Source organism: Heterodontus francisci, chromosome 4, assembly GCF_036365525.1.
Source record: "Heterodontus francisci isolate sHetFra1 chromosome 4, sHetFra1.hap1, whole genome shotgun sequence".
Lineage (NCBI taxonomy): Eukaryota > Metazoa > Chordata > Chondrichthyes > Heterodontiformes > Heterodontidae > Heterodontus > Heterodontus francisci.
The window spans coordinates 72,767,502-72,793,888 of NC_090374.1; the positions used below are offsets into that span (position 1 = coordinate 72,767,502).

The following is a 26,387-nucleotide window of genomic DNA, read 5'->3' on the forward strand; positions in this document are numbered from 1 at the left end:
TTGGATGTAAGATATGTTTTCATGAGTATGACTATGTCAGGCTGTTGCTTGACTGTTCTGTGGGACAGCTCTCCCAATTTTGGCACAAGCCCCCACATGTTAGCAAGGAGGACTCTGCAGGGTTGACAGGGCTGGGTTCGCCGTTGTCGTTTCCAGTGCCTTGGTCGATGCCAGATGTTCTGTCCAGTTTCATTCCTTTTTAACTTTCGTGTAGCAGTTTTGTACAACTGAGTGGTTTGCTGGGCCATTTCAGAGGGCAATTAAGAGTCATTCATATTGCTGTGGGTCTGGTGTCACGTGTAGGTCAGAGCAGGTGAGGACGGCAGATTTCCGTCCCTAAAGGACATTAGTGAACCAGATGGGTTTTTAAGACAATCAATGGTAGTTTCATGGTCACCATTACTGACTAACGTTCAATTCCAGATTTTTCATTAATTAATTGAATTTAAATTCCAGCAGCTGCCGTGGTGGGAATTGAACCCATGTTCCCAGCATATTAGCCTGAATTAGACTAGATTACTAGTCCAGTGACATTACCACTATGCCACCATCCTACCTTTGAGGAATGTACCTCAATTGTACCTGAACTATTGTTCAATTACAGTTTTGCCTGCCAATCTTTATTTTCAGTTAGCTAGGCCAAATCTGTTCTCATCCCATTGAAATTGGCCCTCCTCCAATTAATTACTTTTACTCTGGATTGCTGTTTATCCTTTTCCATAGCTAACCTAAACCTTATGATACGATGACCACTGTGCCCTAAATATTCCCCTACTGTCACTTGATCCGCTTGTCCGACCTCATTCCCAGAACCAGATTCAGTGATACCTCCTCCCTTGTTAGACTGGAAACATATGGACGTAGAAAATTGTCCTGAGCACACTTTAGAAACTCTTCTCCCTCTCTGCCCTTTACACTATTACTATCCCAGTCTATATTAGGATAATTAAAGTCCCCCATTATAAGTACTCTATAGTTTTTGCACCTCTCTGTAATTTCCATGCAAATTTGTTCCTCTACATCTTTCCCACTAGTTGGTGGCCTATAGAATACACCCAGAAGTTTAATGATACCTATAATGTTTCCTAGCTCTAACCAAATAGATTCTTTCCTTGACCCTTCTAGGACATCCTCTCTCTCCAGCACTGTAATATTATCCTTAATCAATACCCTTCATCCTTTCTTTCCTTCCTTATCTTTCCTGAACACCTCGTATTCAGGAGTATTTAGTATGGTCCTGCCCTTTTTTGGTCAAGTCTCCGTTATCGCCACAACGTCATACTCACAAATGGCTACCTGCGCATGCAGCTCACCAACCTTATTTACCACGTTCCATGACTTCATATACATGCACTGTTCACCTAATTAAGCCCTCATTGGATTCTCTCTTACTCTGACCTCACCTAACACCTTACTATTTCTTACTCTAGTGCTGTTTCTCCCAATTCTTTGAGCACCTTGTTTTTTCACTCTAATGTTATCTCCTGGTTCCCAGCCCCAACAAATTAGTTTAAACCCTCCCCAATAACATTAGCAAACCAACCCACAAGGACATTGGTCCTTGCTCTGTTACAGACTCTTATAAATAATATTTACCAGGAAAATAACAGTGTTATGGGAAAGGCGGGGGAGGGGAGGAAGTCCTGAAATGTGTACAATAGAACTTTCTTGATTAGTATGTTTCCAGCCCAACGAGAAAGGAAGTAGTGCTGGACCTAGTTCTGGGGAATGACAGGGGCAAGTCGGCATTATTTTTATTCGTTCATGGGACCTGGGCATCGGTGACCAATATTTATTGCCTATCCCTAATTGCTCTTGAAAAGGTGGTGGTGAGCTACCTTCTTGAACCACTGTAGTCCATGTGGTGTGGGTACACCCACAGTGCTGTTAGGAAGGGAATTCCAGTATTTTGACCCAGCAATGATGAAGGATCAGTGAAATATTCTCAAGTTAGAATCGTGTGTGATTTACAGGTGGTCCTGTTTCCCTGCACCTGCTGCCCTTGTTATTCCAGGTGGTAGAGATCATGGGTTTGGAAGATACTGTCAAAGAAGATTTGACAAGTTGCGGCAGTGCATCTTGTAGATGATACCTATTGCACTGGTGGTGGAGGGAGTGAATGTTTAAGATGGTGGACCTTGTGCCACTCAAGCTGGCTGCTTTGACCTGGATTCAGCATGTTTCAGTGGGAGAGCAATTGTGAAACAGCAAACAGTTTATAGTAGTTATGGAAAAGGACAAGGAAAAATCAAATGTGAAAATATTTAACTGGAGGAGGGCTAAATTCAGTGAGTTGAAAAAGGATTCGGCCCAGATGCATTGGAATCAAAGACTGGCAGATAAAACAGTAAATGAGCTGTGGGAGGCCTTGAAAGAGAAGGCATAGAGTACAAACGCAAGAAAGCTATGCTGAACATTTATAAAACACCATTTAGGCTCCAGCTGGAGTATTGCAGCTAATTTTGGGCATTACACTTTAAGAATGATGACAAGACCTGAGAGGAGGTGCAGAAGAGATTTATTAGAATGATGCCAGGGATGAAAGAATTCAGTTACATAGAGACTACAGAAACTGAGGGAAAAATGTGTTTGCGTTGCACTGGTTTCCCAGGGGCAAGCAGCATTACGGGTCACTACCTGTGCAGCTCGCATGGCATTCTTCGTTGATATTAAAGAATTCTGCATGGTCCATGCAGTTAGTGGTCCAAGGCGTTACCTGCCCCTGGGAAATTGACGTAGTCTGCATAGGAAACAGCATTATGCGAATGAATTTCTCCTCCACTGTCACTTAGAGCAAAGAAGGTTAAGGGGAGATTTGTTAGAGGTGTTTAAAATCTTGAAGGTTTTGATAAAGTAAATAAGGAGCAACTCTGTTTCCAGTGGCAGAAGGGTCAGTAATCAGAGATGGCCCGCTGGATCTATCAAAAGAAGGATTTCTAATTAAAGGGACCCTGGCATGGGTTACAATGGCTCACCTGCATATAGGTTTTTGAGCCTGCAGCAACCATGAAAATGGAGAGGAGACCTGGGAAGGCTGCTCCTGGGTCTCTCACTTGTACCTAGAGGTCCTGCTGTGGGATCTGAGGGGCTGCAGTGAGCTAATGTTTCCCAAGGACAGGAGGAAGAGGCCAGCCTCTTCAACCAAGCAGGCGTGAATGGAAGTGATTGAGTAAGTCAGCAGCAGAAGTGTGGTCCCTCCAATCTGGAGACAATGCAGCAAAAGGATCCAGGACCTCAGGAGGATGGGATAGGTGAGCAGCATCGCAATTTCAGGTGCCGAGGCCCACACTCTGACTTTCTCAGCATTCTCCTGCACAGCACTCCTCAGAACAACTTGCAGCAGCCCTCATTCTTCTCTCTCCAGGCACCTCACAACCCATCTGAAAAGTCAAAACTCACATTCACCCTCAACCTACAGCCCTCTCAGACGCATGCCTCTCAGTCACCCTCCACAAATGTTGTCCTTCCCTCCTATCCACACAAACCATTGTTAACATTCATAACTCTCTGCTTTCTCTCCTTGTAGAAGAGAGTACACAACCTCAGGGAAAGGCAGAGAACCGAGGTGGGGGTGGGGGGCGGTGGTGGTTCTCCAGTGACAGCCACCTTGATGGCCTCTTGCATTGTATGCCCACCTGCTCCACTAGGAAAGCGATCTTGTTCCAGGAGGCTGCAGATATCAGCAGGGACCTTCGGTGATAGCCTGAGTCTAGTGAGGCACTGGTGCTCACACATGTTGAGAGAGCTGATCTGTAAACCCTGCGTTCGGGGTCTCGCCTGCTTGGATTTGGAGCTCAGTGTCCATCTCCTCTGCCCTGTGGAGTGGCATGTGGCTGAGTAGAAGGCAGCTGGTGTTTGTGCTGCTGCTTCTCTTGTTCTTCATCAAAGGTGCAAAGTAGAGTTGCATAAGCTGGTCCCACGCTGTGCTGAAGGCTGGTAGCAGGGAAGTGCAGCTAAAGGCGAGTGAAGTGTAAGACAGGTGAAGTGACTTCCAAGAAGCTGGCAATCACCTTTCAAGCACTGAAAACACTCTGAGAAGCAGTACAGTGAGCAGTAGTCTCTCACCTGGCCATGGCTGGAGCTCTTCAGTTTCAATGATCAAAAGCTTCCCAGCCTGTCTGTTTCACTGAAGAAGCACTCCCCTCTCTGCACTCGTTTTGGTGACCCTGCTGTGTTGCTGATAGTTCAGGGAATAGGTCTGTTGCCTGTTAAATCCAGATTCCTTGGTTAAAACAGAACTTAATAACCTATTTGAATATTTAAATATCTTAGCCAACAGCTACATGGAGATTCCCCACTCGCCTTCAAACCAGCCTGGACGAAACCTGGAAGAGGGCTGGATGATGTTGGGATTCCCGACCTGACATCACTTTTAAGGGATTTAACATGCCGCATGCACTCAAACCTGCCTACCTTTCCCTGTAAAAATTCCGCCCTATTTCTCTATTGTCCTGTTTTAGTGGACCTAGTCCTGTTTGCACCCTTTGTTTACATATTTGCATACAAATCCCTGAGAGTTACAGTAAGTCCACACTCACATGCAGACTGTTCCCACTCTGCATTCCAGTCAATAGGAGGAAGATTGAATTGCTCTGGAATTACTAGTGAATTACTATCTGCTCCCCCCTTAGATTATTTGGTGACCTGTAGCATATTCCTATTACTACCTTTTTCCTTTTATTCTCCTTTAATTCTATCCAAAGAGTCTCAGTAAGTCTTTCAGCATTCAACTTTGTTATACTTAGTCCTTCTCTAACAAATAATGTCACTCTACCTTCTGCCCTAACTTCGTGGTCCTTTGTAAACCATACAAAAGTGCTGCAAGTTAATCTATAATCATATAGGCACAATTCAATATTTAATAGCTTTCTCCAACATTGTTTTTTCTGCTTTACACTTCCATTGCCATACTAGGTTCAATCCACTCTGAATGCATTAATTACCTTTTCTGCAAGCACATTGGTATCCTTCAGGTGCGGGTGAACTCCGACCCTTCTGAACAGCGTGCCTCTGTCCCAGAACAGATCTCAATGTCCGAGGAATATTAAATCTCCTTCCTGCACCGTCTCTCAAGCTACACATTAATGGATCTAATCTATCCTTGGCTAACCTGCCCAGCGCATGGCACAGGAAGTAATTGAGATTATCACTCTTGAGTGCTAGTTCTTCAGCCTTGACCCTAATTTCTCATACTGCCTCCGGAAGACCATCATATTACTCTTTCCTAGGTCATTGGTTCCTACATGGACAATGACTTCTAGCTGCTTTTCCTTCTCTTTCTGAAAATTTTTCTCCCACTCTGTCAGGACTTTCACCCTGACATCCCAAAATAAAAACTGTGGCCAATTCAGATAAAACTCTAAGAAATTCTGACTCTCTGATGCAGGGATCAGCAACCTTTTTTTTTTAAAACTTGAAGAACCTTTTTAAAAAAAATTTGCTGAAAATAAAACGATTGGGAGCTGCAAGACGAAATTTTGATATTTCTAAACAAAATACTTGGCAAATTTCCAAATGCCTCTGGTAGAATGCATAATTTGCATGCATAATAAATTAAATACATGTATTGAATTTATGTTTCAATAGAAAAAAATCAAAATGAAAATAGGCCTAACTCTGAATTATTGTGTTTTTAAACTTGATTTACTTTAATTTCGTTAGCAAAGTCATCTTTAAAACAAACTATAACTTAAGATGCATAGAATTAAGACAATCTTTTCGGTTATTGATTCGCCTGATAAAATAAAGCTTCTAACTTCACATTCAGAATAATTTATCATCTCGGCTATATTAGAAACCATACTGGCCGCAACCATAAAACCTGCTCCTCGAACTATAACCATGAGTGTAGCTATACTACTCGAGCAGGTTTATTTAAAGCACGATGTGTTTTTCATTCAAATAGTCATTTTAAACTATATAGCGCAGCATAATGATTAGCTTTTTACCTCCACAATAAAAACACGGCTCTTACTTTTCTTGACTTAATTTTTTTAGGCTTTTGTTAAAACCAGGTGAGAGGGGTCTAGGGGTTCCCTATCAGCCTTTGCCTGGTTTAACCGGAACAGGGTTTAATTTTAGAAACACCGTGTTTTTAGCTCCCTCTTAGTGAATCCTTGTTCACTGCTCCAATTGTAAGGCAAAGAAATCAAACAGGTTTCCTAAGATTTAAACAAGAAAGGTTTATTAATCTTAAACCAGAATCCAGTTATCGACTACGAATATGCGACGCGACCACGCTAGCATGCATATGCGATAAACACCACGCAGATAGAGACAGAAAAAGTAGAAGGAATAAAGGGGAAAAGTTTGAGGCAATATCTGGTAGTTACAGTCCTTTAAGTTCAATGTGGAGTCTTTGGTTGCCGGTCAGTCCTGCTGTTCGTTGGGTCCCAGTTCACGCTTCAACTTGTTTCGATGTTGGAGTCTTTTCTCTCTTGAGGTTTGCGTGTCTTCCGTGTGTCCGGTGGCTTGGGAAAAAGCAAGAGAGAGAGGCTTCCTTGCTCCAGTTTCAACTGCCTTCTGCCTTTTATCTGTGGCATTATTCAAAAAACCCCAGGTTGCCCAGCAGGTTAGTCATGTGACTAGCTGCTTTGACCACTTCTGTTTGTGGATTCTGCCATCCTGGAATGTGAGCTTCCTCACCTTCAATGTCTGGTGATCACAATCCATTTTGGGTTAAGTGGACCAGGGAACAGTCCTTTGCCTCTCCAAGCACTGTCTGTTAGTATACAAATATTTTTCCAGTCAAGTGTCTGGTGATTTTTTTTAACGTCCTTTCTTCACTCCAGCAACAGTTTAAAATCAATATTCATATAACAAAATTAATATGCCTCATTCTTGACAGGTGGGGGTCTGCATGACACCTTGTTCATGTTAATGCAATCCAACTGGAAAAGGTTGAGAGCCTGAAATGAGATGTTAAAGAGCTGCATGCAGTTCCAGAGCAGCAGGTTACAGATCTCTCTAAGTCAATTGAACAAGCTCCAGAATAGCGTGGTACAACAACAACCATTAGGGGGGAGGCAGTGGTGTAGTGGTAATGTCACTGGCAATGTCACTGGCCTAGTAATCCAGAGCCCAGGCTAATGCTCTGGGGACATGGGTTTGAATCCCATCACGGCAGATGGTGAAATTTGAATTCAATTAATAAATCTGGAATTAAAACGCTATTCTAATGATGACCATGAAGCCATTTTCGATTGGTACAAAAACCCATCTGGTTCACTAATGTCCTTCAGGGAAGGAAATCTGCTGTGACTCCAGACGCACAGCAATGTCGCTGACTCTTAAAATGCCCTCTGAAATGGCCTAGCAAGCCACTCAGTTCAAGGGCAATTAGGGATGGGCAATAAATGCCAGCCTTCCCAGTGATGCCCACATCACACAAAAAAACTAACTTAAAAAAATTTGCATTTATATAGCACATTTAACATAGAAAAAATCCCAGGGCACTTAGTTCATAACTCCTCATAATTCAGTTGCCTAAAAAATTAATATGTATGCCTTCTAGGCCCTCCATTGGTATATATCGCAAATAATCTATCCACTCGACTATCCAATCCCTTCACCATTTTAAAAACTTCAATCTAAGCCTTCTTAGCTAGCATTTATCTAAAGTAATTTGCCCGATCGCTTGCAGCCTTTTCAGATAACTATGAGCTCTGAAGCCTGGTTTCATTTTTTTGTTGCACACCACCCTAGTTTCTCTGGTCTTGCTATCCTACTGCAGGCACATACCAGGCTCTGCCTTCCAGGAATGCCCGTACTTCCTGACTTTTGCACCTGGACATTTTTGGGGGGCCAAAGGTCAAGAACATCCATCTTCTAATCTTTTCCAATAGCCTTCACTGTGGCATTTTACCGAATAGTTTTTGGAAATCAAGATATATAAAATCAACAGCAATGCTATTACCCATCCTTCTGGTCACTTTGTCAAACAACTCCATCAGGTTAGTGAGACAAGAATTACATTTCCTGAAGCCAGTCTGGGAATTTCTCATAACTGCTGACCTCTCCAAGTGATCATAAGTCACATCTCATGCTATGCTTTGAGCAGTTTAACCATAACTATATCAATTGACAGGTCTGTAATTCTCGAGGTACAATTTCTTTCCCTCCTTTAATAACAACTGCAACTACCAAGTAAAATTAAATGGAAGCAAGGGGAAACACAACAGATTTTACTGGATCACAATAAACATCTTGAAACTTTAATAATTCTTGTAACTTGGAACACACAACTGTGAAGAAAAAAGTGAATGTATGAAATTGAATATTCAGAGTTACCATGAGTCCCTGCTCATTCACTCACTATCTCATGAAGCTGGGTGGCGTCTAGGCTTGCATATCATTTTTGGGGAATTCACCCACATTACTTGGAATGACACCTAGGCTGCACCATGAAAGGGCTATTCAGTTCTCTCAATTTGCTGGATTCCCCAGAGTTCAGGGGACAACAGAAGGCACCCACATTGCACTGCATGCTCCTATTGTGGAGCCATTAAATCTTATTAGAAGAGGATTCCAGTCCCTCATCATTCAAACCATCTGTGACCAGCTACAATAAATCTTGCACGTAAATACCAAATTCTGTAAGAAGCTTTTACAATGCTCTTGTCATGGGGAACTCCAGCATCCCAGCTATATTGAAACTAGATAGAGAAGTGTAACAATAGCTTCTGAGAAACAAGAGGTACCTTGCTTCCATGGCTCATTGGTCCAACTTCAAATACCCAACTCACAGCAGAACATTGCTATAATGAGGGACATGATCTGCCATTCAAAGGACTACAGGAGTTCTGAAGGCAAGGTTTTTTTACCTTGAAAGATCAGGAAGGGTACTGCTATATGTTCTCAAGCGGCTCTCTTGCATTGTGATTGCTTGCTGTGCTCTTCACAACTTCACAACAAAGGATCAGAAATGACATGGGAGGGCAGGTGGGCCCATATGCGGGGAAACCTGGAGCTCAATGGCAGAAGGCTTAATGAGGCCAAGTCTCTTCCATGTCGGCTGCCAAAGATATTCACAGGGAGAACAGAACATTAGCAGAATATTCTTCTTGGATTAAAGTGGTTCTCTTTGAAATCTTTGCTTATTACATATCCCTAGCATTTCAGCAAACTGCAATCATTCCATATAAAAACATCTGTCATTTTGGCCCTATTAAGATAACTTGCCACTCCCATCTGACCTCATAACTCTTGAAGCTGTCATTGAACAAAAAAAAATCAAAGTGCAAGATCATATGTATTTAACAATTGATCAAACCTACTTCTTATCATAGTATTTCCCCCAGGTGCCAAGACATGCTTTTGTAATACCTATCCTTGTGCTACCTGAGGGCCAGTGTTGTGAGAGATGGTTAGTTGTGATTCTTCTAAGAAACTCTTGGGACTGAGGTGGCCTTTGTTCCATGACAGTTAAGGTCTATGAAGGTTCAACTGTATGCTGCATCTCTTGTGCGATTACCTGGGCCTCCTATGTGCTCTATGAGAAGGCCTCTGTGGGGCTCTGGTGGAGGCATGCCATCCTGAGAAACAGCAGCTCATGTTGCTCAACTCTAGTTGTGCCATTAGTACAGCATCCAGCTTGTGGAATGTCAGATCTAATGGTTTTCATTGGATTTTGAAAACTCTGGCAGTCTGTCTTCTGCAAGCCAGTCTGGCTTACATGTGACTCCAGATCCACAGCAATGTGGTTGACTCTGAACTGACCTCTGAAATGGCCAAGCAAGCCACTTGGTTGTACAAAAACTGCTACACCAAAGTTGAAAAGGAATAAAACTGGACGGAACACACGGCACCGATCTAGGCAACGCCAATGGCAAATCCAGCCCTGTCCATCCTGCAACGTCCTCCTTACTAACATCTGGGTGGCTTGTGACAAAATTGGGAGAGCTGTCCCACAGACTAATCAAGCAATAGCCGGACACAGTCATATTCACAAAAACATATCTTACATCCAATATCCCAGACATCACCATCGCCATTCCTGATATGTCCTGTCCCACGAGCAGGAAAGACACACCAGAGGTGGCAGCAACACCCAGGGAGTTGCCCTGGGAATCCTCAACATTGGCTCTGGACCCCATGAAGTCTCATGGCATCAGGTCAAACCTGGACAAGGAAACCTCCTACTGCCCTCCTTCAGCTGATGAATCATTACTTTCATGTTGAACACCACTTGCAAAGGCACAGAATTACTCTGGGTGGGGGACTTCAATGTCCATTATTAAGAGTGGCTCCTTGGCACCACAACTGACTGAGCTATCGAGTCCTGAAGGACATATCTGCCAGATTGGGCCTGCAGCAGGTGATGAGGGAACCAACAACCTACTTGATCTTGTCCTCACCAATTTACCTGTTGCAGATGCATCTGTCCATGACAATATTGGTAGGAGTGACCATCGCACAATCCTTGTGAAAACAAAATCCCATCTTCACATTGAGGATACCCTCCATTGTGTTGTGTGGCACTACCACCATGCTAAATAGGATAGATTCAGAACAGATCTGGCAGCTCAAAACTAGACATCCATGAGGAGCTGTGGACCATCAGCAGCAGCAGAATTCTATTCAACCGCAATCTGTAACGTTATAACCCAGCTTATAACCCAGCATATACCCCACTCTACCATGACCATCAAGCCAAGGGATCAACCCTGGCTCAATGAAGAGTGAAGGAGAGCATTTCACGGGCAGCAGCAAGCATATCGAAAAATGAGGTGACAACCTGGTGAAGTTACAACACTAGACTAATTGCATGCCACAGCATATAGTAGACAAAGCTAAACAACCCCACAACCAACTGACCAGATCAAAACTCTGCAGTCCTGCCACATCCAGTTGTGAATGGTGGTGGACAATTAAACAACTAACCGGAGGAGGAGGCTCTACAAATATGCCCATCCACAATGATGGAGGAGCCCAGCATATCAGTGCAAAAGAAAAGGCTGAAGCATTTGCATCCATCTTCAGCCAGATGTGCCGAGTGGATGATCCATCTCGGCCTCCTCTTGAGGTCCCCAGCATCACAGATGGCAGTCTTCATCCAATTTGATTCACTCCACGTGATGTCAAGAAACAAATGAAGGCACTGGATACTGCAAAGGCAATGGGTCCTGACCACATCCCAGGTGTAGTACTGAAGACTTGAGCTGCAGAACTAGCTGCTCCCCAAGCCAAGCTGTTCCAATACAACTACAACACTGGCATCTACCCAACAATTTGTAAAATTGCCCAGGTTATGTCCTGTCCACAAAAAGCAGGACAAATCCAACCCAGCTAATTACTGCGTCATCAGTCTGCTCTCAATCATCAGCAAAGTGATTGAAGGTGTCGTCGACAGTGCTATCAAGCACCACTTAAAACAGCAACATCCTGCTCACTGATGCTCAGTTTGGGTTCCGCCAGGCCCACTTGGCTCCTGACCTCATTACAGCCTTGGTCCAAACATGGACAAAAGAGCTGAACTCAAGGGGAGAGGTGAGATTGATTTCCCTTGACATCAAGGCAGCATTTGACCAAGTGTGGTATCAAGGAGCCCTCGCCAAACTGAAGTCAATGGGAATCAAGAGAAAACTCTCCACTGGTTGGAGTCATACCTAGCACAAAGGAAGATGGTTGTGGTTGTTGGAGGCCAATCATCTCAGCTCCAGGACATTGCTGCAGGATTTCCTCAGGGTAGTGTCCTAAACCCAACCATTTTCAGCTGCTTCATCAATGACCTTTCCTTCATCATAAAGTCAGAAGTGGGGGTGTTCGCTCATGATTATACAATGTTCAGTAACATTCGCAACTCCTCAGATACTGAAGTGGTCCATGTCCATACGCATCATCACCTGGACAACTTTCAGGCTTGGGCTGATAAATGGCAAGTAGCAGCCTTGCTGCAATTGTATAGAGCCTAGGTGAGACTGCACCTGGAGTATTGTACATAGTTTAAGTTCCTTACCTAAGGAAGGATATACTTACCATAGAGGGAGTGCAGCGAAGATTCAAAAGACTGATTCTAGGATGGTGAGATTGAGGAGACTGGGCCTGTATTCTCTAGAGTTCAGAAGAATGAGAGGTGATTTCATTGAAGCATAAAAAATTCTTACAGGGCTCAACAGGATTAGAGTTATAGACTCATAGTCATAACAGCACAGAAGGAGGCCAATAATGCAGGAAGGATGTTTCCTCTGGCTGGGGGCTCTAGAACCAGGAGATACAGTCTCAGAAAAGGAGAAAGGCCATTTAGGACTGAGATGAAGAGGAATTTCTTCACTCAGAGGGTGGTGAATCTGTGGAATTCTCTACCCCAGAGGGCAATGGAGGCTCAGTCATTGAATATGTTCAAGACAGAGATCGATAGATTTCTAGATATTAAAAATATCAAGGGATATGGGATGGTGTAGGAAAATGGTGTTCAGGTAGAAGATCAGTCATGATAGAGTTGAATGGCGGAGCAGGCTCAAGGCGCCGTATGGCCTACTCCTGCTCCTATTTCCAATGTTCCTATTCACGCCACACGTGCCACGCAGTGACGATCTCCAACAAGAGAGAATCTAACCATCTGCCCTTGACATTCAATGGCATTACCATCGCTGAATCCCCCACTATCAATATTCTGGGGGTTACCATTGACCAGAAACTGAACTGGAGTAGCCACATAAATACTGTGGCTACAAGAGCAGGTCAGAGGCAAGTAACTCGCCTCCTAACTCCCCAAAGCCTGTCCACTATCTATAAGGTACAAGTCAGGAGTGTAATGGAATACTCTCCACTTGCTTGGATAAGTGCAGCTCCAACAATACTCAGGAAGCTCAACACCATCTAGGACAAAGCAGCCCGCTTGACCTGCACCCCATTCACCATCTTAAACATTCACCCTCTCCATCACCGACGCACAGGGGCAGCAGTTTGTACCACATACAAAATGCACTGCAGCAACTCCCCATGCCTCCTTTGTCAGCACTTTCCAAACTCGCAACCTACTTAGAAGAACAAGGGCAGCAGCAGACATGTGGGAACACCACCAACTGCAAGTTCCCCTCTAAGACACACACCATCCCGACTTGGAAATATATGGCCGTCCCTTCACTGTCGCTGGAACAAATCCTGGAACTCCCTCTCTAACAGCAGTGTGGGTGTACCCGCACCAGAAGGACTACAACGGTTCAAAAAGGCAGCTCACCACCAGCTTCTCAAGGGCAATTAGGAAGGGCAGCAAATGCTGGCCTTGCCAGCAATGGCCACATCCCATGAAATGAATAAAAAAAAATTGGGAAGGTAAATCCTAGGGACTGGCAGCAATGGGAGGTGTGTTTCTGAGGACTGGCAGCATGGGGGAAGGCAGGGAAAGAATCATTGTTCATATCTTTAGGTCTCATAGATGTGTCCATCACTGGTCTCCCGGCACAATTTTAGAGATAGGGGCTTTGCAGTTCAACATCCTATTGGCTTTATTTTTTGCTGCTCTGCAATGGTTGGATGTACTTAGCCTCTTGTTTACTAAGACATTTATGTTTCTTTCAACTTCATCCATAGCTATTTCAACATCATTTCTGACATTTGCATTATCAGTTGTATGGTTAATTATGCATGTTGTCTATTCTTCCTACATGTAGCACTTTACACTTTTCTACATCAAACTACACCTCCCATTGTTCTTCTCACTTAATTTTGTCCAACTCATTTTGTAATTTCTGATCTTTATTTAGGTTGATATGAAACACACTGGATTCTATATTATATATCAAGTAGTATCATTCAGCACTAAAGTCAAACAATTTTTTAATCTTTACAAAAATAAAATGGAGAAAGGATTGATCAGTCTTAAATGTTTTTGAAATTACAATTTATATGGGAGTATATAATAAAAGAACTGCTTTTAAACAGGTCTGACTCCTTACTCAAGATGGACATCTCACAGAAAAAAAGTATGATTAGTTTCAGTTGTATGGATAATTATAACACCAAGACCAGAAGAAAACAAACGTTAGATTAGACTGGTTGATAGATCAAGGTTACTGGCTGTGACACTCACCCTGATTAAAATCAGCCTATTTATTCTGCAATCATTTTCTTAAGTATCTACAAATATGATAATGAGATTATCACTATTACTTATGAATAGTGTAAGGATACTACTTTAGGCCAGTACAAAATTAACTTTAGGTCAATTAAGATCATAGAATCTGCATAAAAAAAACTATAACAATATATTTTTCTGTTAAATAATTGACAATATTACTGCACAGTCAGGAACTAGAAGTGGTGTGTGAAGGAGACCCAAACTGAAGAAGTAAATGAACTCTATGCCTTGATTATTCACAGTAATCTTGTTAACGTTTTCTTCCTACATGCTAATTCAGTACTACTGCCCTTGCACTTCAGTAAAACAGATACTGTAATGTAATTAGCCACTGGTAGGCAGTGTTTACATTAGTTCTCAGAAGGTTAAGAAGTAGATTATAGCTAAAATTAGATCTGCCTAGGGCTGTGCTGGTTGTATCCTAATCATATTAGACAAGCAGGCCAGAATGCCACCTGACATAGCCAAGTGGATCATTTTTAAAAAAAAGGATTTTTATTAACCTCTGAAGCCTATCTATGTAACTTCTACACCTTAAAATTGTTATTAAGATTTGCTTTAGTATTCTATGTGCAATGCAGAGTTCCCTCAGGGAAGTGGGATCTCTACATTGACCTTTTATCACCTGACTTTGACTTTGTATGGGATTTTGGTTAACCAAACAAGACAAAGAAACATATTGTCAAAGAGCTGCAGATAACACTTTGGTGATCTATAGTGACCCTCAACTTTACTTATATGAATTGATGCTATTTATCTGGATCATTTTATGGTGACTTGGTGCATGCAGCAAAATTCATTTTACAATTTGGGTTATCGAGGAGGATTCTTGGGGCTCAAAAACCACAGGGTACTGTTATGAACGCTGGACTTTTTAAGTATGGTAATGTTTTAAAAACTGTGATCTTTAATGCAGTGTAAAATGGAGATTCAAAGGAATCATGTGACCTCACATACAATCTGCCCAGAGACAAGCCAGAAGTCTTGGTTACCATGAGAATGAGGAACTCAGATCAAAGACCCTTTTGAAAGCAGGGTGCAAGGCTGTGACACCTAAAGGACAAGGGGTTTCGCTCTCTCAGACTGTAAACAGGGAACTAGAGGCTCTAAAGTGCAGTTTTGAGTTGCAATTTTTAAAACCTGGAAACAAAGGAAGGCCCAGGTGGGTTTGCTATGATCAAACTTATGGTCTCTGAGAACTGTCAAAGGCAAACAACTATTGACTTTTGATCTGGATAAATTTGAAAGGCCTTCCTAGGTCTGGAGGCTGAAAGGAAGAAACGAAGACCAGCAACCAGCTGCACAGCCTAAAGAGAGATAGGCCAGTGAATTGTTTTCTGGGGAAACAGCTGCTTTCAGGTCACCGATACAGCAAAAGGCTGCTAAGATTTGAAACTGGTTCAAAGGCTCAAGGTTTGCAGAGGAGAAAAGACCAACGGGGTCACCAGAGATTGCCTTATTTTCAGAAGTCCAGTCGAATGTGCTCAGAAGAGAGCTTAGATGACGTTGGCTTTGAGAAGGACAGTGGGAGACCCAACCCATTGCAGCTGGAAGGAGTTTGGGACTTTTAAATGCAAGGATACCTTTCTTGATGAGAACATTGTGTAACGTATAAATGTGGTGAGGGGTTTTCAGGAGTGTAATTAAATTAATGGGAAATACCTTTCTCTTTAACTTAGGTGTATTAGCTACCTACTAAGTACTATTTAGTTAATATTGATCTTTAGTTTAGTTGTTATAGTAAAAGTCTTAAAATGTGAAATCTTGTCATGTAAGTCTTTAATTGGTCTGGGAACATTCGAATTAGGAGGAGTAGGCCATTCGATCCCTACAGCCTGCTCCGCCATTTGATAAGATCATAGCTGATCTGATTGTGGCCTCAACTCTACTTTCCTGTCCACCCCGTACACCCTTTGACTCCCTTGTCAATCAAGAATCTATCTAACTCAGCCTTAAAAATATTCAAAGACCCTGCCTCCATTGCTCTCTGGGGAAAAGAATTCCAGAGACCATCGACCCTCAGAGAAAAGATTTCTCCTCATCTCTATCTTAAAGGGAGACTGCTTATTTTTAAACGGTGTCCCTTGGTTCTAGACTTCCCCACAAGGGGAAACATCCTCTCAGCATCCACACTGTCAAGTCCCCTCAAGGTCTTTTATGTTTCAATAAGATCACCTCTCATTCTTCTAAACTCCAATGGATACAGGCCAAACTGTTCAACCTTTTCTCATGATAACCTCTTCATCCCAGGAATCAGACGAGTGAACCTTCTCCGAACTGCTTCTAATGCAATTATATCCTTTCTTAAGTAAGGAGACTAAAATTGTACACAGTACTCCAGATGTGGTCTCACAAGGTCCTGTACAACTGTAGCAAAACTTCGGCACTTTTGTATTCCATTCCCCTTGCAATAAACAACATTCCACTTGCTTTCCTAATCACTTGCTATACCTGTATACTAACTTCTTGTGAATAATGTACCAGGACACCCAGATCCCTCTGCATCACCGAGTTCTGCAATCTCTCTCCATTTTCTATTCTTCCTACCAAAGTGGACAAGTTCATATTTTCCCACATTATATTCCATCTGCCAAATTTTTGCCCACTCACTGAACCTATCTATATCCCTTTGTCGACTCTTTATGTCCTCCTCACAACTTACTCTCCTACCTAAAATTTGTGTCATCAGCAAACTTAGTAACCAAGTCATTTATATATATTGTAAATAGTTGAGGTCCCAGCACTGATCCCTGTGGCACTCCACTAATAGTGGCTTGCCAACCCAAAAATGACCCATTTATCCCTATTCTGCTTTCTGTTAGCTAACCAATCCTCTATCCATGCTAATATGTTACCCCCTACACCATGAGCTCTTATTTTGTGCAGTAACCCTGGATGTGGCACCTTATCAAGTGCCTTTTGGAAATCCAAATACACCACAGAGGTGAGGTGAGAGTGACTGCTCCTGACATCAAGGCAACATTTGACCGAGGACGGCATCAAGGAGCCACAGCAAAACTGAGGTCAATAGGAATCGGGGGAAAAGTCTCTGCTGGTTGGAGTCATACCTAGCGCAAAGGAAGATGGTTGTCAATCATCTGAGCTCCAGGACATCACTGCAGGAGTTCCTCAGGGTAGTGTCCTAGGCCCAACCATCTTCAGTTGCTTCATCAATGACCTTCCTTCAATCATAAGGTCAGAAGTGGGGATGTTTGCTGATGATTGCACAATGTTCAACACCATTTGCGACTCCTCAGATACGAAGCAGTCCGTGTAGAAATGCAGCAAGATCTGGACAATATTCAGGCTTGGGCTGATAAGTGGCAAGTAACATTCGCGCCACACAAGTGCCAGGCAATGACCATCTCCAACAAGAGAGAATCTAACCATCTCCCCTTGACATTCAATGGCATTACCATCGCTGAATCCCCCACTATCAACATCCTAAGGGCTAACATTGACCAGAAACTGAACTGGAGTAGTCATATAAATACCGTGGCTACAAGACCAGGTCAAAGGCTAGGAATCCTGCGGCGAGTAACTCGCCTAACTCCCCAAAGCCTCCCCACCATCTACAAGGCATAAGTCAGGAATGTGATGGAATACTCTCCACTTGCCTGGATGGGTGCAGCTCCAACAACACCAAAGAAGCTTGACACCATCCAGGACAAAGCAGCCTGCTTGATTGGCACCCCATCCACAAACATTCACTCCCTCCACCACTGACGCACAGTGGCAGCAGTGTGTACCCCATCTACAGGATTCACTGCAGCAACGCAACAAGGCTCCTTCAACTGCACCTTCCAAACAGAATCACAGAATAATACAGTGCAGAAGAGGCCCTTTGGCCCATCGAGTCTGCAAACCCGTGACCTTGACAAACTAGAAGGACAAGGGTTGCAAATGCATGGCATCTCTTGTTTTAAAGTTGGCAATCTTCTGAGGTCCTAACAGTATGTTCTTACATGCAGCAGAATCATACTCCATATATGTAAAAATTATGTACATGTAAGAATTAAGAATTATAAGCAGTGATTTGTAAAACTCTGGTCCTTGATCGGAACTGCTGTCATATACTGAAATATCACTTTCCAACAAGCTCAGTTTCATGGCACAATTTTTACAGTTCATTTAGTCTGGTCATTATCTACAAAAATAGCTTATTTCAGTGGATTATCTCATAAGTGTGAATTATGACAGTTGCCAAGTTTCACTGTTTGTACAGTCTGTAAACCATGTTCATCCAACAACCTAAAGCAAATGCATATGTCATATTTTCATGAGATTCCATGACTGTATTTTACATTTCCATGCCGTGTGAGACATCAGTTGTCAAACAATAGGTCAGTTGACATCAAGTCCTTGCAGTTTTTCAATGAACTTGAAATAATGGAACAGCTGCTTTGCATTATTATTTATAACCACTGCAACATGTTACTTCTGAAATTAAACTAAATCAAAAGCCACACAAACCCACAAAGATAAAGGGTACAATTTGTCTTTTGGAGGTGGACTTTTCTAAAAGCCAGCTCGCCAAAGAACACAAGGGTAAAAGATTTGTCTGTTTCCAAAAGTATTGAGGACCACAACCATCTACTAACCTCACTTCCCTTTATCTTAGCTTTGGTTACATTAACAATAAAGATTTTTATCAATTGCTTTGTCTGTCGTGTTTAAAGCACTTTTTTAATGTATTAAGTGCAACAATTCAGTGGCTGGTCCTGGGTTATGAGGAAAGTTTTATTCAACATTCCCTCTAAGCTGCGCGGGTGCGCAGCCATTCAGCAGTCCAGAACTTATCGCACAGGGGACTAACAGGCTGCGCATAAAAAGTGGTCCATTTAAGATTTGTGCATGTCCGGCCATGTGGCAATCTTAAAGGGACCGCAGAGTGCAACAAACAAGCTATACACAGCAAAGGGAAATTAGAGGGATCGCAGATTTTATTTTAACATTTTTGTTAATAATCTGCAAAATTTATAGTATGCTATTTCAAATGGTAGGGTGATAAAAGAGACAAAATACTGTGGTATCTGAGCTGTACAGACCAGATGGATCCAAATTCAAAACTTTCTCTGTGCTGAGTTAGTTGATTTTAGCCAAGGCAGTTGCCTTACCCCTGGGCTAGGTGGGGCATATAGGAGGTTGAGTTCTCCTTCTGATCATTGAGCTCTGATAAAAAGTACAGATATGAGAAATGACTGAAGAAAGGACTGGGTTCAAATACAATACTCAACCACGATCAAATAGCCTGCTAACATTTACTTAATAATAAAAGGAAAATACTGCAGATGCTGGAAATCTGAAATTAAAACAAAAAATGCTGGAAATACGCAGCAGGCCTGGCAGCATCTGTGGAGAGAGAAGCAGAGTTAACGTTTCAGCTCAGTGACCCTTCTTCAGAACTGACAAATATTAGAAATGTAAAAGATTTTAAGCAAGTAAAGCGGGGTGGGGCAAGGGATAACAAAACAGAAGGTGTTGATAGGACAAGGTCACAGAGAATAACTGACCAGAAGGTCATGGAGCAAAGGCAAATGGTATGTTAATGGTGTGCTGAAAGACAAAGTGTTAGTACAGAGCTGGTGTGAATAGACTGTAAACCAGCTACTAGCATTGGTCAGAAAGGCCAGCAGTGCCTCATCTCTCTCTTTTGTCCTTGCAGGAGAAAAGGGTACACAATGTCAGGGAGAGAGCTCTGACTGGAGGACGAGTGCCCCATCTCCACATTGTCAATGCCATGGAGAAGGGAGCCAAGGCTATTGCAAGTGTAGCCCCGCAGGGGGAAATTAGGGAAGGAGAGAGGGGCATACATAGTGCAGAGGGTTAAAAGATATTGCAATCTGTAGATGAAGATGTGGAGTGCTCTCCTTGCCATCAGACAACATGCCAAAGTCTCATCTGCATTGGGAAGTCTCAGCACTGCAGAGTTTTCTGCTGGCAAAGGCTAGTTCTCATGATCTCTTCTTGTGACTCCCACAGGCTCTGACATGAAAGAGAACACTTGACCCTGTCACGGCACTGCGGCCATTGCTAGAAACTTAGTCGGCAGAGTCAGCACTGTCACATCTTAGAAGTGCACCCTCCATCAGCAGAGATACACTCATATCAGTGGGTCCTTGTGCACACTTAGGGTGGCACTGGGTGAAGAGCATGGCACCGGTGAGAGAGGCAGAGGCAGCTGTGGGCAGTACCCATTGTAGAATGGAGGACAGACACAGCCATCCTCAACTGGGCACAGATGCAGGGCCTTGTGAGTCAAAGGAAAGGAGGCTCTACTTAGATCAGCAGCAATAGATGTGTTCCCACATGTCAGAGTTCCCTGAAGCAGTGCGGGGTCATGGACTGAGAATGGAGGAGTCCATTCAGCTCATGTGCGCCACCATGGCTCAGGGCTTTGAATGCATGAGCTTTTCCATTGAGAGAGTGGATTACCTCATGGAGAACCATATGCAGTAGCATGTGGAGAGGATGCAGGAATAGCGAACTGACATGCAAAGAATGTATGCAACGCTCTTTAGCATTGACCGGTCAGTGCTGCTGATGGTGCAAAGATGTCTGGAAGGAATGCCAGTTGTGCCTCAGATGGTGCTCCCATCCAGCCATCTGGAATGCCATCCTAGGGCTGAGGCAGTCACTGAAGAGGACGAGGGTGCCACTCCTCACCGAGTGCCATCACTGTTCTGTTGCTGACCATCACAGCATCCACTTGGCCACAAAGCAAAAATGAAAGCCAGGCAAAATAAACACACTTCTAAATGAAATTATGCCATATTGAATAGAAAAGTCAACTAATCACCCCTGTGCATTCACTTAGTGCCTGTCTTCCGGTTGCCTTTGCCTGTCCTTGTGCTTTTACACAGTGCTACCTCAGTGGCTGCAGCATGGCTGCTGTCTTTCAGGGGATGAGGCTGTAAATGGCATTGAAGGATGACCTTCAGTAGCTCAGAGTCTAGTAGGCTCAGTTGTTGTCTGCACCATCTTGGCATGGGTGGCAGCAGTCTGGGATGGCTACCTGAAGCACACGGGCACTGGCAAAGTGGCAGTGGTAGGTGGACGAATACTGTCTTACTGGGAGAGAACAGCAGGTTTGCGCTCCATGGAGCCACTGCCATTCACCCAGGGTGGAGCTTCAGCAATCCTAGAAATCTGTTGGAGGACAGATTATTGAATTGCTGTGACACTCTGCAAGCCCCTTTACACACTGTAATCCACAGCCATGATGGCAGCAGCCTGAGCTCGCACGCCAGCAAGCTGACCTTGCATGACAACAGTCTGAGCTTCCACTAGAGCATTCAGATGTTGGGTGGCTGCTGCTTATACTGCAATTGAAGCTCAGACATCGACCATCAGACACTGCATCATGATTGTATCCAAATGTTTGCAAACAGAGTTGGCCATCACTTCCATGCTGGAAAGGATGGGTTCCAAGCTCTGCGCAAAGCCCTGTGCCAAGTTGGTGCTGGACTCCTTCATGCTCCTTGACATTGACCATAGGTTTCCCAAAGTACCAAGCATTTTGTTGTGCATTCCATTAGCATTCTTCTGCAGGCCGCCCCACCGTAGTGCTCACCTGAGTCCTCTGCAGCAGAACCCATGTGGGACCTCATCCTCTGGCAGTCAGGAACCTGTGCTATCCTTGCCCCTGCTCTGGCTGCAGGCCTGCCATGCCTGGTGTCTCACCATGTGCAGATACCACCTCTATGCTATCCTCTAGATAAGGGTTGTCCAACATATGGCCCGCCAAACGTTTCCCTCCGGCCTGCAGGTGTAAACTGTATCCAGGGCCGTTCCGCAGCCTCACCATGACTAGAGATGGGAAATGTCCCATCTTCTTACAGAGCGGTCTTTTTAAAAACATCGTGCTGTCAGTTTCACATTGGGAACAACCGTTTCCCAACAGACTCGGGGTTTTCCGGCCGATTCTCAGTTTTTTAAAAAGCCTGCCAGAAAACCCTGAGTCTGTTGTGAAACGGCTGTTCCCTATATCAGCAGCTGTCGGCAGTGAAACTGACAGTGCGATGTTTTTAAGACCATCTGCTGAGCGTTCCTCTCTCTGCAACTGTGAGAGAAGGGTGAGAGAGAGAGAGAGAGAGAGAGAGAGAGAGAGAGAGAGAGGGACAAAGAGAGAGCAAAAAAGGGGACGGGGAAAGACAGAGGGAGGGGAGAACAGAGAGATTGGGGGGACAGAGAGAGGGGGAAGCAAACACTTAATTGTGAGTGGGGAACACTGGAGACACGGAGGTCGGGGGGGGGGGGAGAGATACCGAGAGACAGTGCAGGAGAGTGACAGAAAGGGGGGAGAAGGAGACAGAGAATCTGGCATTTTGCATGGGATGAGAAACCAACGAGAGGATCACAGCAAAACTGCAACTAGTGGAAAGCCAACTTTTTAAAACTTTTATTCTACTATTGTAGTGTAGAGGCACTCTTAGAGAAGGGGAAGAAGGAGATAGAGAGATGGAGGAGAAGAAGACAGAGAGAGGGGGAGAAGGAGACAGACAGACAGAGAGGGGGAGAAAGAGAGAGAGACACAGAAAGGGGAGGAGGGAGACAGAGTCAAAGAGTCATTTACTTACAGCACAGGAGGAGGCCATTCTGTCCATCAAGACCATGCCGGCTCTCCACAGAGCTATGCAGTCAGATCCCACAGCCCTGCAACTCTATTTCCCTCAGGTAGCCATCCAACATCCTCTTGATGTCAGTGATCATCTCCACTCCCACCACCCTTGTGGGCAGCGAGTTCCAGGTCATTACAACCTGCTGCATAAAAAAGTGCTTCCTCATATTTCCCCTGCATCCTTTGGAAAGGATTTTCAATTTGTGTCCCCCAGTCCTAGAGTGGGAGGGCGCGGAAGAGAGAATGAGACATGCACACACAGAGCTCAGGGAGAGGGGGCAGAGAGAGATCAAGGTCTCACCTGAAAGATGGACCTCTATCCAGAATACTCTACATCGCTACATCAAGTGAGCGGGCAAAGATTGACTACTTATGCAAGCAAAAATAATGCCAGGTATGTCACTAAATCAATTTTCAATATAGTGACGAGAAAGTAAGTCAATAAATTAGTTTCCTCATTTAAGGTTTCTTCACAAAAATGCATATTTGTTGTTGTTTTTAAATAGTAAGATAAATTTTTAATGCCTTTATCTTTCGCAATTTGCTCACTGGTCCCCTGGGCCGAGCAAAAATTGTAAAGCGGCCCTCCACCCAAAAAGGTTTGGCAAACCTGCTCTAGATTAAGTGCAATGTCAGTTGGTGGCTGCACATGTGAAATCAGATGATGGTGTGTCTTCATCATCACTATCTTCTTGCTGTTCCTCCACTGCCTGACCAGGCTGCAGTTCTTAGGCATCTGAAAGGAAAAAGGCCCAAGGGTAAGGTGTGCGGAGGATACTAAGAGGTGCATGCTTACACCATCAGCAGCTTGTAAAGTGTGGAAATGAGGGGGAGGTGCAGTGTGAGAAGGAGGATTAGGTATGATAATACCATCATCTTCAATGTTTTCGGTTCCATCACTGGCCATGGCCTCAGCAGTGGCCAGTGGCCAGCACTGTCTCCTCCATGGAGTTTAGGATATGCAGGTGCATCTGTCCCCTGTTGTGTGTCAGTGAGTGTGGTACAATGTGTTTGGGCGATGTGGCTGTCATGATTGATTAGCTGGCACCGTGTGCAAGCTGTGAGATGTGGGTGCGGGGCTTGCAGCAGTGTGAAGTGTGTAACGGTGTAATGGAAAATTTGAATGTCAGGTGTGAATCCTGATTGTTAGAGATTGCTGATAGGTAGGTGATGGGGCTGTGGTGAATTGAGCAGTGTGAGGCTAGTGGTGAAGTTGGTACGATATGGCATTTGAAGATGCATTCACTAACCTTGACCACTCATGTGAGGCCAGTGAACTTCTTGCAGCACTGGATCCAGGTCCTCGCGGTTTAACTGCTGGCATTGATCTCCACAGCTATCTGCTCTCACTGCCTTCTGAGGGCGTGTCTGGAGGGTTTCCTGGCCCACGGTGGATACAGGATATCTCTCCTTTCCACCTCCTCCACCAAGCTTCCAGTGCAGATTCCAAAAAACATGTTGCTTGCTCTCTCCCATGTTAAACCTTTCTTCAATGTTTCCCAGGTCACAGACAATTCATGCACGACTACCAGCACCTGCTCCAGCCACATTACACCTCTCCTTTAAGTGGTGCAGGCTAGCTTGCACTAGTGCTAGCCACTCAAATTATTCGTCCCCTGCTGATGCATCAGCCAAACAGTAGTGCTGGCTGGAAGCTGAAATCATTTAAAAGAGCATCGCAATCAGCATGTGCGAGTTAATCGTACATCGCAATCCCCACTCTCATTTTCTGGGGTAATTGAATTTAGCCCTCACTATGTTTAGAAGAGAGAATAGGAGACGACCAGAAAAAGAACGTTACAAAGTGCTGATTTTAGCTCAGAGAAGGAATCGGTGGGCAGGGGCTCAGGCAAGCGCCAAACCCCATTGACGTTGGCAATTTTAGCTCCTGGACCTCATCTGCATGCCCCCATCAGTTGCCTGCTTGAAACAATATGTGGCAGTTGGCAGCAGTGTCAGAGTGGAATGTTGGGTGTCAGGAAGCCGCAGGCCAAGATTGAAGGAACAGACGCCAGCACTTAAAAGTCTGGGGGCTGGAATTACTAGAGGGTCTTGTGATTGGGAAGGTGGGCAACACTTCTGCTTCTCTGAGCTCCTCAAGGAAAGTACAAACAAAATTAAGAAAGCTTTGGGTCTCTTTTGGCTTCTGTTTCTTTTTCTGCCAGCCACTGTCTGCTCAGGCCACCAGTTAAAACAGTAGTCAGGGCCAAATGAATTCATTGGACATTTTAAAGGTGGACCTTGCCAGTTTCAGGTAAGTGTACTTTCCACCTACTCAGAAGAGCAGATTAAAATAGAACACTGCAGGAAGGAAATGGGACATGATTAGATTAGATTAGATTAGAGATACAGCACTGAAACAGGCCCTTCGGCCCACCAAGTCTGTGCCGACCATCAACCACCCATTTATACTAATCCTACACTAATCCCATATTCCTACCAAACATCCCCACCTGTCCCTATATTTCCCTACCACCTACCTATACTAGTGACAATTTATAATGGTCAATTTACCTACCAACCTGCAAGTCTTTTGGCTTGTGGGAGGAAACCGGAGCACCCGGAGAAAACCCACGCAGACACAGGGAGAACTTGCAAACTCCACACAGGCAGTACCCAGAATCGAACCCGGGTCCCTGGAGCTGTGAGGCTGCAGTGCTAACCACTGCGCCACTGGCGATTAAATCTCCTAGTTGATTTCAACTGCTCACCCGCCCCGTTTCCACCAGGTGGGCCGGGTTAAGAATCACCCTTTAAGAAACTGTATTTGCCAAATCTTTGGTGGAACTTTGAAATACCAGAAAAAGTTTGCTAAAAGACGGGCTGGGAGGTGGGAAGGCTCGTAAAATGACGGTGGAAGGTGTGGGGAGGGAAGCCCGATGTCTTCCTGCCACTATGGGATATTTCAAAATGCGAGAACAACAGTGGCTCGGTCGCCCGCTGACCGAAGGCAGGCGGCCAATTAATCAAATTAACTGGCCGATTAATGGCCATTTTATGCCCCCATGGGCATTTTACTGGCATCAAGAGAGCCCCCTGCCGCGTGGGGAGACTGCCAGGTAGATCGAGAAGGCCTACCAGTGGCTTCCCGGGGACGGGCCTTCCTTCCTGGAGGCTCCATGTCCCACGGAGGGGCCACCGCTGGAGGGTTCACCCCTCCAAGTACTGGGGCCTGCCTGCCTGGCACCAGCACATTCAAAACTTTCTCATCAGTTCTTCAAGGGCACTTCAACGTGGAGGTGCCGTCTCTTTCCCCTTGCAGCCTCAGCAACAGTCACCTCTATCGGTGGCACTGCTGAGGCTGCAGAGCTGCTGGCCCTCAGATTGTACTGGCAGCTTGGAGAAGCAGGCCGCCATCCTTAATTGGACAGTGGTTCTGGCAGCGGTCTCTTAATTGGCCCCTGCCAGTAAAATCCCTTTCATGGTCCCGCCATGGACCCATTTTTGGTCCTGGCAGTGGGAACCACAGTGTGCCGGTAAAATTCTGGCCCACATTTCCACAAACCAATATAAGTTTACAAATAATTTAATTTGTTTTCCTCAAAACTGTGTTATTGAGAGTGACGTGCAACAAGCACTTTGGTACTGTGGACCTCATAATTATGAAGACTGCCACTTGCAAAGCTTTTACCTTAATCATCTGAAACCACAGTAGAATGGTATGCACCTTCACTTTTATGGTAATGA

The 26,387-nt window shown here is 44.4% G+C and overlaps 1 protein-coding gene across 5 annotated transcripts in view; it reads right to left on the reverse strand.

Moving 5' to 3' along the window:
- arb2a (ARB2 cotranscriptional regulator A) overlaps window positions 1-26,387 on the reverse strand; it is a 771,898-nt gene that overhangs the window by 157,848 nt on the left and 587,663 nt on the right. The window contains exon 11 of one of the 5 annotated variants that reach the window (XM_068029693.1): window positions 4,171-4,205. The exons of the other annotated variants lie outside the window; for them this stretch is intronic. Coding sequence (XP_067885794.1) covers window positions 4,186-4,205 — 20 coding nt within the window. The 3' untranslated portion in view covers window positions 4,171-4,185. Of the gene's footprint in view, window positions 1-4,170; window positions 4,206-26,387 lie in introns of those variants that run through there. 5 annotated transcript variants of the gene reach the window in all.